The following is a 15,650-nucleotide window of genomic DNA, read 5'->3' as shown; positions in this document are numbered from 1 at the left end:
CTCTCAACTGATGAACAGAAAAAGAAAATGTGGCATATACATACATTAGAATATTATTCAGTTTCAAATACTAAGGAAATTCTTTGATATGTGACCACATGTATGACCCTGGAGGACATATGCTAAGTGAAATAATCCACTAACAGAAGAACAAATATTTTATAATTCCAATTATATGCAGTATCTAAAATTGTCGAATTCATAGAAACAGATAGCAGAGTTGTGGTTGACAACCACAGGGGATAGGGTTGCTTTTCAACAGGTATAAAGTTTCAGTTATGCAAGATGAATTAGATATCTGTTATACAACAGTATGTCTATAGTTAACAATACTGTATTCTGCAGGTAGAAATTTGTTGATAGTGTAGATCTTATGTTATGTGTTCTTACCACAATAGAAGAGACCTTTTTAAGAGGGTGAAAAGATGGTTACAGCCTGGGAGGAAATATGTGTAAACTACCTATCTAACCAAGGACTGTACCAAAATATAACAGATGTTTAATTCAATAGTAATAATCTAATTAGAAAATAAACAGAAGACATGAACAGAAATTTTACTGAAGAAGATACATATATGGCAAACACACACATGAAAAGGTGTTCAACATCATTAGCCATTACAGAAATGCAAATTAAAATCACAAGGTATTCCAGCACACCTATCAGAAGAACTAAAAGAAACAATAGTTACAACAAAAGCTGGAGAGGGTGCAGAGAATTCAGATATCTCCTACATGTGTTTTAGGAATATAAAATGATATAGCCATTCTGGAAATATTATCTCACAATTGCATTATTCTGGAAATACCATCCTACAATTTTACTCCTGAGCACATATCTAGAGAATACTTATGTTTACACACACACACATACACACACACACACACACACACACACACACACGCATGCACACAAACTATACATACTTACAGTGAATTTAGTCATATGGCCAAAACTAGAGATAAACTAAGTATCCTTCCAGAGGTGAATAGTTAAAGTGTGATACAACCATAGCATGAAATACTACTTAGCAATAAAAAAAATGAGTGATTGATACATTGCACAACTTATATACATCTCTTGTATATATTCAGGAGTTATACTGCAAGAAACAAAACAAATATCAAAAGGTCAACATATATTATCCAATGTATACAACATTATCAAAATAACAAAACTACAGAGATGGAGAGCAGATTAGTGGGTCAAGGGCTAAGGAAGGGGCATAAAAAATGAGATTGCTGTTACTGTAAAAAAATAGTATGAGGGGTCCCCGTGATGGAATCGTTCTGTATCTTGCCTGTATTGGTGGTCACACAAATTTACACATGTGAAAAAATTGCGTATAAAAAATGTGTGAAATGTGAATAAAGTTAGTGGATTACATCAATTCCTGATTATAATTGGAGGAAAGTGTGTGAAGCATAGAAGGGATCATTCAATGTTATTTCTTATAACTGCATGTAAGCATTTATCTTAAAATTTAAAGTTAAAAAAGGTATTTGAGAACTATACATACCACTTGTGGTGTTTTCAGCAGAGGGAGTGACAAATATGATTGATTTTTTCAAAGTATAAAGTCTGTGACTTCATACTGACAAAAAGGAGTGAAAAAGAAGGAAAGAAGGAAAGAAAAAAAAAAAGGAAGGGAGAAAGGGAGGGAGGGGGAGAAAAGTTCCTGCATAGGATAATTCCTGATAATTTGTGTAGGTACTCCACCCCTCAAGAAGGTAAAGATTAAACTGCCTCCTACCTTGAGTGTAGGCTCAAGTCATGTAGACATCATGTACCCCTCACAAGACATGACAATAAAGGCACTTTACCTCTGCAATATTCCTCCCCCAAACCTATAACCTTAGTCTAATGAGGAGAAAAACATCAGACACAAACAGATTGAGGGACATTCTACAAAATATCTGTCAGCAGTCCTCAAAATTGTCAAGGTCATTAAAAACAAAGACTGAGTGACTCTCACAGCCCAGAGGGGTCTAAGGAGACATGCTGGCAAAATGAGTGAAGTCTGAATAAAGTATAGAATTTAGTTAATATTAATGTTCAGATATTGGTTCCTTAGTTTTACGAAAGAACCAATGTTGGTTCCATAATAATGTATGATGTTAGCAATAGCGAAAACTGAATGAAGGATTTAAGGGAATTTTGTACTATTTGTCAACTGTTCTATAAATCTGAAATTGTTCAAAAACTAAGTTTATTTATTTATTATTTTTTTTAACCCCAGCATATATTATGAACACTATCACCTATTGTCACACAAAAGCATTTGTTTGTAACATGCAATCACAGCGGGTAATCCAGCACTTTTCGTTATTTCGTTCAGTATTTGGCTCTTAAAGAAATCTGCTTTTCTTTTCTTTTTTTTATTTTAATGTTTTTTTTATTATATTATGTTAGTCACCATATAGTACATCCCTGGTTTCTGATGTAAAGTTCGATGATTCATTAGTTGCGTATAACACCCAGTGCACCATGCAATACGTGCCCTCCTTACTACCCATCACCGGTCTATCCCATTCCCCCACCCCCTCCCCGCTGAAGCCCTCAGTTTGTTTCCCAGAGTCCATAGTCTCTCATGCTTCATTCCCCCTTCTGATTACCCCCCTTTCTTTATCCCTTTCTTCCCCTACTGATCTTCCTAGTTCTTATGTTCCATAGATGAGAGAAATCATATAATTGTCTTTCTCTGCTTGACTTAAGTTTATTTTAAAATACTACCAATATTTTAAAAGTATCTAGTCTGATGAACCAGTTTGATATTCTTTTGAATCAAGGATCTATTTCCATCCATATGCAAGAGGAAAACTTAATAAAAAGAAGCCTTATAGGATTTGATGGCCAAAAGTACTTGATTGGAACTCAAATGTGGCCATTATTAGCAACAGCAAAGGTGACTGTAGGGTGAAGGAAGAGAAATTAATGAGTGTGGAAAATAAATGAATTATCTCCAAATACAAAATATCCTCACATTTTCTTTTAATTTTTCAGGGCCCTTGCTGAGTCTGGCTTCAATAATGTGGCCAGTTAAACATGTTGCTCATTCTAATACTGTTACTTTATTTCACACTGTCTATATTAATTATAGCAACTTCTTCCCTGGGTAAGGGTTGGGGTTACAGTGGTTTACTGCCTATAGCATTCTCCCCTCCCCTGTACTTCTTGTACATTTTGACCTTCCTCTGTCTATGTCCCAACACCATTTCTCATCCATCCCCACAGCTTCTGTATCCAGAAGAAATATGGATGACTAATTTTTCCCATAAAAGCCATGTCAGTCCATTTGCCTTGACATCATATACAGCTATTTATGCTACAGTTTCCATCATTCGTTATTTTCATTTATTCCTATTTGTCCTTTCAGACCCAACTCAGATGTTACTAGTCCCATGAGACCATTCTTTGATTGCCTACAAATCTTTCAGCTAGACAAACGAATCCCTTTGTCTGTTTGTTGCTGTAGTAATATGTACCTACTTTTATTGCAATACTTTTCTCCCATACCATAATATCTTTCTTCATAAATCATTTTCCCCCATTTTAAAAAGCTTTCGTGAATTTATTATTTTTTCCATTTTGAATTCCCAGTATATAGTACAGCATTTGTTGATCTTGATGAAATTTAATTTAATTAGTATTGTTAAGTCAGTGCCTACTAAGATAATCTAACAGGAATAGGAAACAAAAGGAACACTAAGGAAAACCCTAGGCTTTGCATGGCTTAAAATCTTATTTTTAACTGTTAGAGAGTGTTAAAAGATCAGTAACAGGACAATAGAGATAATAGGCCAAAAGAAAGATGACATAATTAACTAGGAAAGATATGTTGATATACACAGTAGACATAAAGGAAGACTTTACTGGGGAGGTGAAACTTACATTTGACTTTGAAGAAAAGGGAAAATTTAGCTAAAAAGATAAAGTAAAGGGAATAATTCTGGACAGGGATATAGATATAGAGTGTGAATTCTGGAAATACAAAGGAAGGATAAAATAAGAGATCTTAGAAAGGAAAAATCTATAACTTGCTTAGTGGTTGTAAGCGATTAATGATGAAAAGGCACAGAAAATTCTAAATTGGACCTCTGGGAAAATGATAGTGGTGCTGACTGAGGAAAAAAAAATCAGAGCATGTACTAGTAGATAGTTTTGGTTTTGAAAAACTCTAATTATATCCTGGGGAGAAGATCCCTCCAGGATGCCATACTTGAGTGTCTTAGCCCTTAATGAGAAACTGGTGGGGCTGTCATGAAGCTGTTATCTTTGGTTTGTCCAAGAATTCCTTACTAAACCCTGTGGCATTGTGGAATTAGGAAGATCTCAGCCCTGCTCACAACTGGGTAGGCTGAGGAGAGAAAACCTATCAAGATCTACTCAGTTACCTGTTTTTTTCCCACTGAGATAGTTTATGTTTCCTCTTTAACAGTATATTCAGCATTAATTGGCTGCAGGAATTTTGAATGTTTTATACTTTCTAAGAGATTTCAATGGCTGAACACAAATTACAAGGTAAGCATCTTGATAAAAGAAGTAACTCAGTTTTCCTAGATAGTGAAAATCTGTTTATGCTAACTATATAGTTATTTGTCAATAGTATTTGTAAGGCTCAATCTTGGTAAACAGATCATTTACCCCGGAATAGGACATGTTATTTGACTATGAGCTGGTTCTTTCCGTATATCATTTATCAAGTAGACGTAATAATGGTGACTCTCCTTCCTATATTCCAACAGAATAAAATGCTGGAAAGTGCTTTGAAGCCCATAAGGGATCATAAGTCAAAATAAAGTAATACCTTTCAGTAGAAAAATGATTATTTGTGCTAAAATCATCTAGTTTGGTCCAAACACAGAATCCAGTGTTCAAGGCCTGGATTCCAGCCCTAAGCTGATTATGTATGTAACTCATATTTTCACTGAAAGCAACATGTTAGATCTAAAGAGAAAAGATAGAACTTAGCAAAGACAGTCTCTTCCATCATAAATCTCATGGTCTAAGGGGTGAGACATATATGAAAACATACAGCCACACAAACAATGATGAAATTTAGGTTTCAATCCAGTCTGTGATGAATAGAGTTTGGAAGGAAAGTTTACAACCTAGCCAAGTCTGGGGACAACCAAAAGCCTCAGGAAACAGCACTTGAACAAGAAATTGGACATTGTGTAACATAGCACTTAAATCACAGAGCCCTGGTTTGCTTTTCTGAAAAGTTAGAGAATTTTCAAATATCTGGACATTCTGAAATCTCAGTTTCTCACCATCTGATGACTCCAGTTCAGGCATAGACAACCCACTGACTACACCAAGACTCATTTTAAGGTAGGAGTGAGTAAGATGCATGGTGACTAATTTTTCCATTATTGTTTTATTATTATTATTATTATTATTATTATTAATTTTATATTAAACTATCTCCACATCTAAAAGCAGGCTAACTCATCAAGTCAATCAAAAACACAGTGACAGGAGGCAGTTTCTGACTAGTATGTGATCTCTTGGTTTGAAGGTGATCAACATAGGATGCTGTGATAGAAGCTGGATATGCGTTGTAATGTGCACTGGGTGTTATATGTAACTAATGAATCATGGAACATTGCATCAAAAACTAATGATGTATTAAACAGTGGCTGACAGAACATAATAAAAAATGTTCTCCATTATCAAAAAGTACTTGATCAATGTAAGATACACAATTATAAAATATAGAAATAAATAAAAGCTGGATATGCTTATTTCTGGAAGTGGCAACCCACAGAGGTCTTCAAGTTCTTCACAAGAAGTTTGAGGCTCTTAGTGTGAGCAAAGGGAGAGCAGATGTGGATATTTTTGTTATCCTATTTTCTTTAAAAGTGATTACTCTTTTTGGTGATCAAATCAAAATCAAGTATCTGCATGGAAACTATGAGTTGAAATCAAACTGCACAAATATTAGAAAAGTAATGGATGACCTAGTATGTGAACACGTTGTTTCTAAGGAGAAGGTACTAGGTGGACATAGGCAACAGGTTATTTTAGTCCTTTCTGTAAATAACAAAAGAAACTTGGATCTTACTGTTAATGTTGTAACACATATACATGTACACACAGGTTTCAGAGAGGAGAGTAGCCTAACAAGTTAAAATGATATTTTCAAGAATTTCATGAACAAATGAATGTCACAGTTTCTCAAGAACATAGTAGAATAGGATATTGGAGTATTTTATTTTACTACCATTTTTTAGGATGGCTTTTAAAACATGATTTAAGGGGTGCCTGGGTGGCTCAGGTGTTAAGAGTCTGCCTTCGGCTCCGGGCATGATCCCAGGGTCCTGGGATTGAGCCCTGCATCTGACTCCCTGCTCCACTGGGAGCCTGCTTCTTCCTCTCCCACTCCCCCGCTTCTGTTCCCTCTCTCGCTGTCTCTCTCTCTATCTCTGTGTCAAATAAATAAATAAAATCTTTAAAAAAAAGATTATCAATAGGGAGAGAAAGTTTCCTTTCTATGCTATCTTTTAGGGTTCTTGCTGTTGTAAATTCATACTATTCTTTTTTTTTTTTTTAAGATTTTATTTATTTATTTGACAGGGAGAGAGACAGCCAGGGAGAGAGGGAACACAAGCAGGGGAGTGAGAGAGGAAGAAGCAAGCTCCCAGGGGAGGAGCCTGATACAGGGCTTGATCAGAACTCAGGGATCACTCCCTGAGCCCAAGGCAGATGCTTAATGACTGAGCCACCCAGGCGCCCTTCCCTCATTGATAATCTGAATTTACTATAGACCATGTAAATACAGTAAGTGTTTTGCCTGGATGGAAAATAAGGCTAATTAGATTAAAAGCTTAAATTATCATAAATGTGCATAACACAATGTTTAGGCATAATCAATTTTCCCTTAAATTATAATGTCCAGAGCCAAAAGGCTTGAGTAAAGTAGAAATGTTTTAAAATTATAAAAAGAAATCTTTCTATAAAATAAATTAGCAATTCTTTTCATAGTCAAATGAAGCCTATAATATCTGACCTGGAAATAAGTGTAAATTTTTACTCAAAAATATTACTATGGAAATCACTAAAAGGATGAGAATGGAAATAGCATAATTTTGTAAAATAGTGAAAAAATTAGACAAAGTGCAGTGGAAAATTGTGACTTATCAACTCTTCGTCATATTTTAATTGTAAACAACAACAAAATAAAAACTACTATTATCCAGTTTCTTTTAATATATGAAAATGCCTTTAATACACAGGGTTAATGGAATGCATTTAATAAGTACCCTCTGGTTTCTAAAAGCACATTAAATCATGGATAAGGAGTTCAGAAAAAAATAGTAAGAACTGATTCAAGTGATCCTGGGTGAGTATTTTTATATTTGCCATTGTTCTTAAACTTTAGTAAGAAACTGATTCATTTCTATGATACTGTTAATAAATCTCTTCTCATTTTGTTATCATTAGACAGAGCCATGAGGAGTGGGAATGAGACAGAAACCACAGATTTCATTCTCCTTGGATTCTTCCCTGAATTTAAGCACATCACAGCCATGGTCTCCATCATTCTCCTGATCTACATGGCCGCCTTCACTGGCAACACTCTTCTGATCCTCCTCATTTGGTTGTATTCCCATCTCCACACCCCCATGTACTTCCTTCTCAGTCAGCTTTCTTTGATGGACTTAACATTGACCTCTAGCATTGTCCCCAAGATGGCTGCCAACTTCTTCTCTGGATGGCGGAGCATATCATTCCTGGCTTGTGGGACTCAAATTTTCTTCTCCTTGACTGTGGCCATTGCAGAATGCATCCTTATATCTTTCATGTGTTTTGATCGTTATGTGGCTATATGTGATCCTCTCCGATACCCAGGCATTATCAACCCTAGGGTTTGCTTACAGATGATTGCCATGTCTTGGGCTGGAGGGGCACTCACTTCACTAGTCCACACTGCTTTTACCTTGCATTTTAATATATGTAGCCCCAGAGAGATTCCCCACTTCTTCTGTGAAGTCATGACTGGGCTTAGGATCGTCTGTGAGGATATCTCAGTCTATTGGGAGGCAGTGGTGATAACAAGCATCATTGTTCTGCTGCTGCCCTTATCTCTCATCTTGTCTTCCTATGTTGTCATCTTCCTTGCTGTACTCCGAATGAACTCCCCAGAAGGCAGGAACAAGGCTCTGGCCACCTGCTCCTCTCATCTTTGTGTAGTGGGTCTCTATTTCGGTCCAGGTATATGCATCTACATGAGACCCGGTTCTGCCAATACTCCAAAGTTGAATCAGGGTCTTTTTCTGTTTGGAACTGTCCTCACTCCTCTCCTAAACTCTCTTGCCTACAGTCTTAGGAATAAGGAAGTTATAAGTGCACTGAAAAAGTTAATGGGGAGGTGGAGGTGTCAGTCCTCCAGGTAAATGGCAGAAATCCCACTGTCACCCATAGGCAAAACAGAGATGCACCAGGAAAGGGGCATTTTGTCAGTTAAAAAATAGTAATAATAATAATCTCTTCAATATCCTGGGGAAGTCTACTCACTTTACTGAGTTTATCTGCAGAAAAAAAAAGTGTATCCTTTCCTTTCTCCATCAGAATTTATTGCTGATCACCTTGATGATGTGCTGATGAAGGACAAGGAACTGTGTACATCAATTATCTTCATGAGTCATATTAAATGGTAATGTGCATTTTAGCATTTCCAAAAGTTTCATGTTGATTCCATGAAAAAAGTCAGTGTCTGCATCCCTAGAATGAAAAAAAAAAAATACCAAGCACATAGAGACCTCAGGATAATTCCCTGAAAAATTAATTAATGGATATGATGATAAATCAGGAATCAGATAAATTTAGCAGTGTTGCTTTGTTCTATGTATCTAACAGGACTATTAATTCCTCTTACTCCTTTAAAAATAGTCTTCACTTTATCTCAGTGCTTCCAAAGAGTGGTTTTCTGATCACTTGCATTAGAATCATTTGCTGATGTCACAAAATATAACACTTTTGTGCCCATCTAAGATTAGCAGAATTAGAATCTGTTAAAATGGGCTCAAGAATCTGACTGGCAGGCCATTTAGTGATTGTCATGTTTACCAAGGGTTGTAAGCCACTGATCTAATTATTGACCTAATTTTCTAGATCTGCCTTGCAAAATAATTTCCCACTCTTAAAGTTTCCTGATCTCTTTGTAATGTATATAGTAGAACAGATCAAGGTGGCCAGCAAAAACTAATGCTCTTTTTTGATAGTAGAAAATAAACTTTATGTTTGGAATAGTTCATAATTAAAAAAAATTGAGCACACAGAGAAAAGAGAAAGTAAAAAAAGAAGAAAAAAAACTCGATTCGTGATATAAAATATGAATGATTGAAAATATTTATAACACAATAAAATTAAAAGCAGAAGGCATTATAGGTATTTCCAAAGTGTTGATATATTTCAAAAAAATTGAAAATATACTATATAACTAGAACACTAGGAACTTGTTACACGTTTCCTTTTTTAAAAAATGACTGAAATAGGGGTGCCTGGGTGGCTCAATCATTAAACGTCTGCCTTCAGCTCAGGGCACAATCCCAGTCCTGGGATCAAGCCCCGCATTGGGCTGGCTCCCTGCTCCACTGAGAACCTGCTTCTTCCTCTCCCACTCCATCTGCTTGTGTTCCTTCTCTTGCTGGCTGTCTCTTTCAGTCAATAAATAAGTAAAATCTTTAAAGAAAAGAATTATTTAAAAAAAATAAAATGACTGAAATAGGGGCGCTTAGGTGGCTCACTCGGATAAGTGTCTACCATCACCTCAGGTCATGATCCCAGGGTCCTAGGATTTAGCTCCACATCCTGCTCCCTGCTCCTGCTCTCTCTCTCTCTCTTTCTCTCTCTCTCTCTCTCTGGGATAAATAAATAAATAAATAAATAAATAAATAAATAAATAAATAAATAAAATCTTCAAAAGAATGACTGAAGCAACATAAAAAAGTTTTCCAGTGAATAGGACACACTCAGAAGGAGGATTAACAACTTAACAACTCACACCTTAAATATTTCAGAAACCATCAAAACTGGGGGCATCACATTACCGGATTTCAAGTTATACTACAAAGCTGTGATCACAAAGACAGCATGGTAATGGCACAAAACCAGACACACAGAACAATGGAACAGAATAGAGAACCCAGAAATGGACCCTCGGCTCTTTAGGCAACTAATCTTTGACAAAGCAGGAAAAAACATCTAGTGGAAAAAAGACAGTCTCTTCAATAAATGGTGCTGGGAAAATTGGACAGCTATATGCAAAAGAATGAGACTTGACCACTTTCTCACACCATATACAAAGGTAAACTCCAAATGAATGAAAGACCTCAATGTGAGACCAGAATCCATCAAAATCCTAGAGAAGAACATAGGCTGCAACCTCTTTGACATTGGCCACTGCAACTTTTTTCATGACACATCTCCAACGGCAAGAGAGACAAAAGAAAAAAATGAACTTGTGGGACTTCATCAAGATAAAAAGCTTCTGCACAGCCAAGGAAACAGTCAAAAAAAACTAAGAGGCAGCCCATGGAATGGAAAAGATATTTGCAAATGACACTACAGATAAGAGACTAGTATCCAAGATCTACAAAGAACTCTCAAACTCAATACATGAGAAACAAATAATCAAATCAAAAAATGGGCAGAAAATATGAACAGACACTTTTCCAATGAAGACATACAAATGGCTAACAGACACATGAAAAAAAGTTCAAAATCATTAGCCATCACAGAAATTCAAATCAAAACCACATTGAGATACCACCTTACACCACTTAGAATGGCAGCAATTGACAAGGTAGGAAACAACAAATGTTGGAGAAGATGTGGAGAAAGGGGATCCCTCTTCCACTGTTGGTGTGAATGCAAGTTGTTACAGCCACTTTGAAAAACAGTGTGGATGTCCCTTAAAAAGTTAAAAATAGAGCTACTCTATGATCCAGCCATTGCACTACTGGGTATTTGCCCCAATGATACAGACGTAGTGAAGTGAAGGACAATAGACACCCCAATGTTCATAGCAGCATTATCCACAATAGCTAAATTGTGGAAGGAGCCAAGATGCTCTTCTACATATGACTGGATTAAGAAGATGTGGTCCATATATACAATGGATTATTACTCAGCCGTCAGAAAGAATGATTACCCAACAGTTGCAGCAAAATGGATGGGACTGGAGGAGATTATGCTAAGTGAAATAAGTCAAGTGGAGAAAGACAATTATCATATGGTTTCACTCATTTATGAAACATAAGAAATAGCAGGAATATTGGTAGGAGAAGGAAGGGAAGAGTGAAGGGGGAGTAAACAGAAGAGGGAATGAACCATGAAAGACTATGGAGTCTTGGAAACAAACTGAGGGCTTCAGAAGGGAGGGGGATGGAGGACTGGTATAGGTCAGTGATGGTTATTAAGGAGGGCACATATTGCATCATACACTGGGTGTTATATGTAAATAATGAATCATGGAACACTACATCAAAAACTGAGGATACACGTGGTGATTTCTAACATAATATAATAAAATATTATTATTTAAAAAAAGAAGCCATCAATTGACATTGTATTACAGAGATACAAAGCTGAGTTCTGGAAAACTTATAATCTTTATGTTAAATTTCAGCTGTGTCAACAATATTAAACATGGCCCCTTCAGAATTCCTAGAGGAATGGCTGAAGAATCCTTGAAACTGAGTCAAAATACCACTTCACTGAAGAATAAAAATTATCTGTAAGCCATCTCAAATAAGAGGACTGTCATTTAATGGATACTAGCATGAGCTGTTACCACCATTTCGTGGTGCCACAGCACTCTGGTACTCCAAAAATACTTCACAGATAAGACTGTGTTTAGAAGATAACACTGGGAAATAAGGGAAGAATGCTCAATGAGGGCAGATAGTCCTAGTTGAAAAGATTCTGTTAACTAATATGTGTTCATAAAGCATGTGACTTATGTTTGAAGGTTTTAATAAAGAGTTCTATTTTTATATGTAACTCATAGAGTTGAACCTTTTAACCCTGTGAAATTCACAGCAAAGTGTTTTCCAGATGGATTGGGAAAGCACTCATCTTGGACTTTCGACTATGTGTGTGTGACACCCTCTTGTTGGAAGAGCACCATTACATAATATGTCTTAATTGTTTAAGGGAAATCATTAAATAAAATAATTAAGTACATGATCATTCAGAAGAATTATGATTCAATCCTAATTAAATTTTGGTTCTTTCACTTATTTCCATTCTCATATTCATAATTTTAAATGTCCATCTTCTACTTTAACAGCTCTCCAACATGCATATATTTTGTTGTAGAACAAACTAAACGTCTTGTATAAAAATAAATATTTTATTTATTTGTGTTTCTTTATGTATTTAATTTAAATTCAATTAGCCAAGTTATAGTTCCTCATTCGTTTTTGATATAATGTTCAGTGATTCATCAGTTAAATACAACACCCAGCATATTTAAAATAATCATCCATATTGGGGTGCCTGGATAGCTCATTTGGTTAAGTTCTGCCTTTAGCTCAGGTCATGATCCCAGAGTCCTGGATCAAGCCCCATGGCTCCCTGCTCAGAATGGAGCCTGCTTCTCCCTCTCCCTCTGTCCTTTTGACACTCATGCTCGTGCCTCTCTCTCTCTCTCTCTGTCTCTCTAATAAGTAAATAAAATATTTAAAGAAGTCAACCACATTAATAAATACACTATGAAAATAAAATTTTGAAACTGAATAAATTACTTTAAGATGAAAACTAGAACTCCATGGGGAGAGGATGTAGAAAAATGAAGCTTTTATGAAAGAGACAAGATAACCACCATTTCAGGTGCCCAGAGACTCTGAGATGCTACAAATGGAAAGTGGGCATGAAACTGGAGAAGACAAGGACAACAGGTATTTGAAGAGGGACACTTGTCAGATGGTTCTCTGACTTGAGACAGCTGGTTATAAAAATAACTAAGGTAGTCATCTCATCACAAGAAATGAGCTAGACATTTTTTAAATAATTTAGAGCATTTAGTCTGTAATCACCAACTCTACAACTTGCACATAAAAAAGTCAAAGGCATACAAATTTTCATATGAAATATGTTGAAAACTAAAATACCTATAGCACATGAGCAATTGGTCAAGGTCTTGCTTTTTCCAAAAGTTTTCGAGCATGCCTCACTAACCTCTAAGTTTGAGTAGAGAAAATCATGGTAGAAGACAGTGTTTCTGTGGTGACAATTCAATGATTTTTTGTTGAGGTATGAAAAGCGTCAGAGTTTCTTCATGCATGTTCCAGTGGATATGACATTAGAGACCATGTTTGCTCATTTGTTCAATAAGTTTTTTGTTTTTTTTTTTTTTTTTTAGAATCTACTATATGGCAGGTACTGTTTTAGGCACTGGAGCTAAAGCAGTGGAAAAAAAGAAAATCAGTGCTTTCATGGAGCTTACATTCTAGTTGGGGAACATTAGAAACAATAAATATTCAATATGTAACATGTTGATAAGTGATATGAAGAAAAGTGAAGGAGGGAAGAAAGATAGAGATGGATGTCTTTTTATATAGTATGGTCAGGGAAGACATCTCTGTCAAGGGGGCATTTGAGTAGAGACCTTAATGAGTAAAGAAGGAACAGTACATTCAGAGAGTTTGTTCAAAAAATGAAGAGTTAAAGGAAAGAGTTTGAGGGGAGAAGTGGGCACAGCATGTTCAAGTGACGCTGATGAGGCTGGCGTGGTTGATGTAGTGGCACAAGACACAGTCAGAGAGCATCATGGGCAAGTAATCTATGGCAGATTAGGAAAATATTGTAATATTCCAAGTGAGAAATGGTGGAAATTTGAGCTGAGGTGGAACAATATCTGGTAAGGAGATATGATCTAATTCTGACATACCTCAAAGGTAAGCCAGCATGGATTTGTAGAAGAATTGGTTGTGAAAGGAGATGGAGAAGTCAAGGGCAGCTCTGAGAGTTTGGCATGGAAACTGGAAGAACAGCAGTCTTAATTCTCTGGACCCAAAAAGAAGACACATTACTTCCGTTTCACAGCTCCTTGACAGATCTCCTGCAGTGGCCTGGGGAGAAGGAGCACCTGGATGCTGTGGGCCCCTGCCATGGGTTCTGTGCTGGTTACACTCTCCTGGCCTGTGTGGACCACTATCCAGGCTGCATCACCCCATTTGCCTTGTATTCTGGCTTCCTGTTATATTTGATCTGTGAGAGGCACCTGCAGATCAGAGGAAAGAGGGAAGAGTTCAGAGTAGTTATGGCCATGCTCCAACCAGGCTGGGCTTGAGGAGTGACTGCATTCCTTCACCAAGGTCATAACCCCCTTGGGCAGCTCTATTGGCTCTGTACATACCACTCCCTCCCCTCTAGATAAAGGGAGGTAGTGAGGTAGTGCTACCACTGCTAGCACCTGGCTGCTTTACTCTCTGTTGTTTCCTACACCCTGCCCTTCTTCTGAATATATTATATTTTCATCCTTGCTATCTTCCTTGTGGTTTCATGGCTTTCTTTAGTCTTATGCTTGGATTCCTTCATCTACTCTTTCTGTATTTATTATAGGGTGTTTTGTTTTGTTTTTTGTTTTTGTTTTTGCGTTTGTGTTTTTTCTTCTTGTCTGTTTTGTGGTTGCATTTGGGTTCATGCATAACATCTTATGTGTATAACAGTCTATATTAAGTTGGTTGCTTAAGTTCAAAGACATTCTAAAAGCACAAAATTTTTACTGCCAACTCCACATTTTATGCATATGATGTCATAGTTTACCTCATTTTATTTTCTATATGACTTGATTAATTTTTCTATATTTAACTGATTTTATTGCATTTGTGTTTTACCTTTATCCTAGCTTTATAAATGTTAATCTCCTACATTTACATTATGCTTTCCCTGTGATTTTTTTTTTCTTTTCATAATTTCCTTACTTCCACTTAAGGTCTTTCCTTTCTACTAAAAAGATTCAATTTTACATTTCTTATAATATTGGCTTAGTGTTGATAAACTCCATTAATTTTTGTTTGTCTAGGAAACTATTTATCTCTCTTTCTATTCTGAATGATAACCTTGCCAGGTACAGCATTCGTGGCTGTAGGGTTTTTCTTTCAGCACTTTTAATGTATTATGCCAATCCTTTCTGGACTATAAAGGTTGTTATGATATAAGGTTCAGCTGATGCCTCATATACTTCCATCATATGTAACTTTTCTTTCCTCTTGTTACTTTTAAGATTCTCCTTTATTATTACTTTCAACATTTTATTATGTGTCTTGGTGTAGACATTTTTGGATTCATCTTAGGGACTTTCTGCTCTTTCTGGGCCTGGGTTCTCTCTTATTCCCCATATTAGGGAAGTTTGCAGCTATTATTTCATTTTTTAAATATCGTTTTATTTGAAATCAGTTAATTAACATATAGTGTATTATTTCAGAGGCAGAGTTCAGTGATTCATCAGTTGCATATAACACCCAGTGCTCATTACATCATGCGCCTTCATTAATGCCCATCACCCAGTTACCCTATACCCTCACCCACTTCCCCTCCAGCAAACCTCAGTGTCTTTCCTAGAGTTAAGAGTCTCTTATGTTTTATCTCTCTCTCATATTTTGTCTTGTTTTATTTTTACTCCCCATCCCTTATT

The 15,650-nt window shown here is 36.3% G+C and overlaps 1 protein-coding gene across 1 annotated transcript; it reads left to right on the top strand.

The window, feature by feature from the left end:
• Positions 1-7,455: 7,455 nt before the first annotated feature.
• On the top strand, positions 7,456-14,303 carry LOC113261398 (olfactory receptor 2M5-like). Its single transcript, XM_057307276.1, has 3 exons — positions 7,456-8,396; positions 11,637-11,744; positions 14,057-14,303. Exons 1-3 carry the CDS (start codon positions 7,456-7,458, stop codon positions 14,301-14,303), a joined length of 1,296 nt encoding a protein of 431 aa, XP_057163259.1.
• The last annotated feature ends 1,347 nt before the right edge of the window (positions 14,304-15,650 follow it).

The sequence above is a fragment of the Ursus arctos genome, unplaced genomic scaffold, assembly GCF_023065955.2.
Source record: "Ursus arctos isolate Adak ecotype North America unplaced genomic scaffold, UrsArc2.0 scaffold_5, whole genome shotgun sequence".
In the NCBI taxonomy this organism is placed as follows: domain Eukaryota; kingdom Metazoa; phylum Chordata; class Mammalia; order Carnivora; family Ursidae; genus Ursus; species Ursus arctos.
The sequence above is the reverse complement of the archived record's forward strand: the minus strand, read 5'-3'. Positions and strand labels throughout refer to the sequence as shown.

What these genes read in the sequence shown, in the direction of transcription:
- LOC113261398 (XM_057307276.1), top strand. Translation starts at nt 7,456, where the DNA reads ATGAGGAGTGGGAATGAGACAGAAACCACAGATTTCATTCTCCTTGGA. An exon ending in TGGAGGTGTCAGTCCTCCAG is followed by an intron (nt 8,397 to 11,636) that starts GTAAATGGCAGA and finishes GTTAAATTTCAG; the next exon opens with CTGTGTCAACAATATTAAAC. An exon ending in CTGAAGAATAAAAATTATCT is followed by an intron (nt 11,745 to 14,056) that starts GTAAGCCATCTC and finishes TCCGTTTCACAG; the next exon opens with CTCCTTGACAGATCTCCTGC.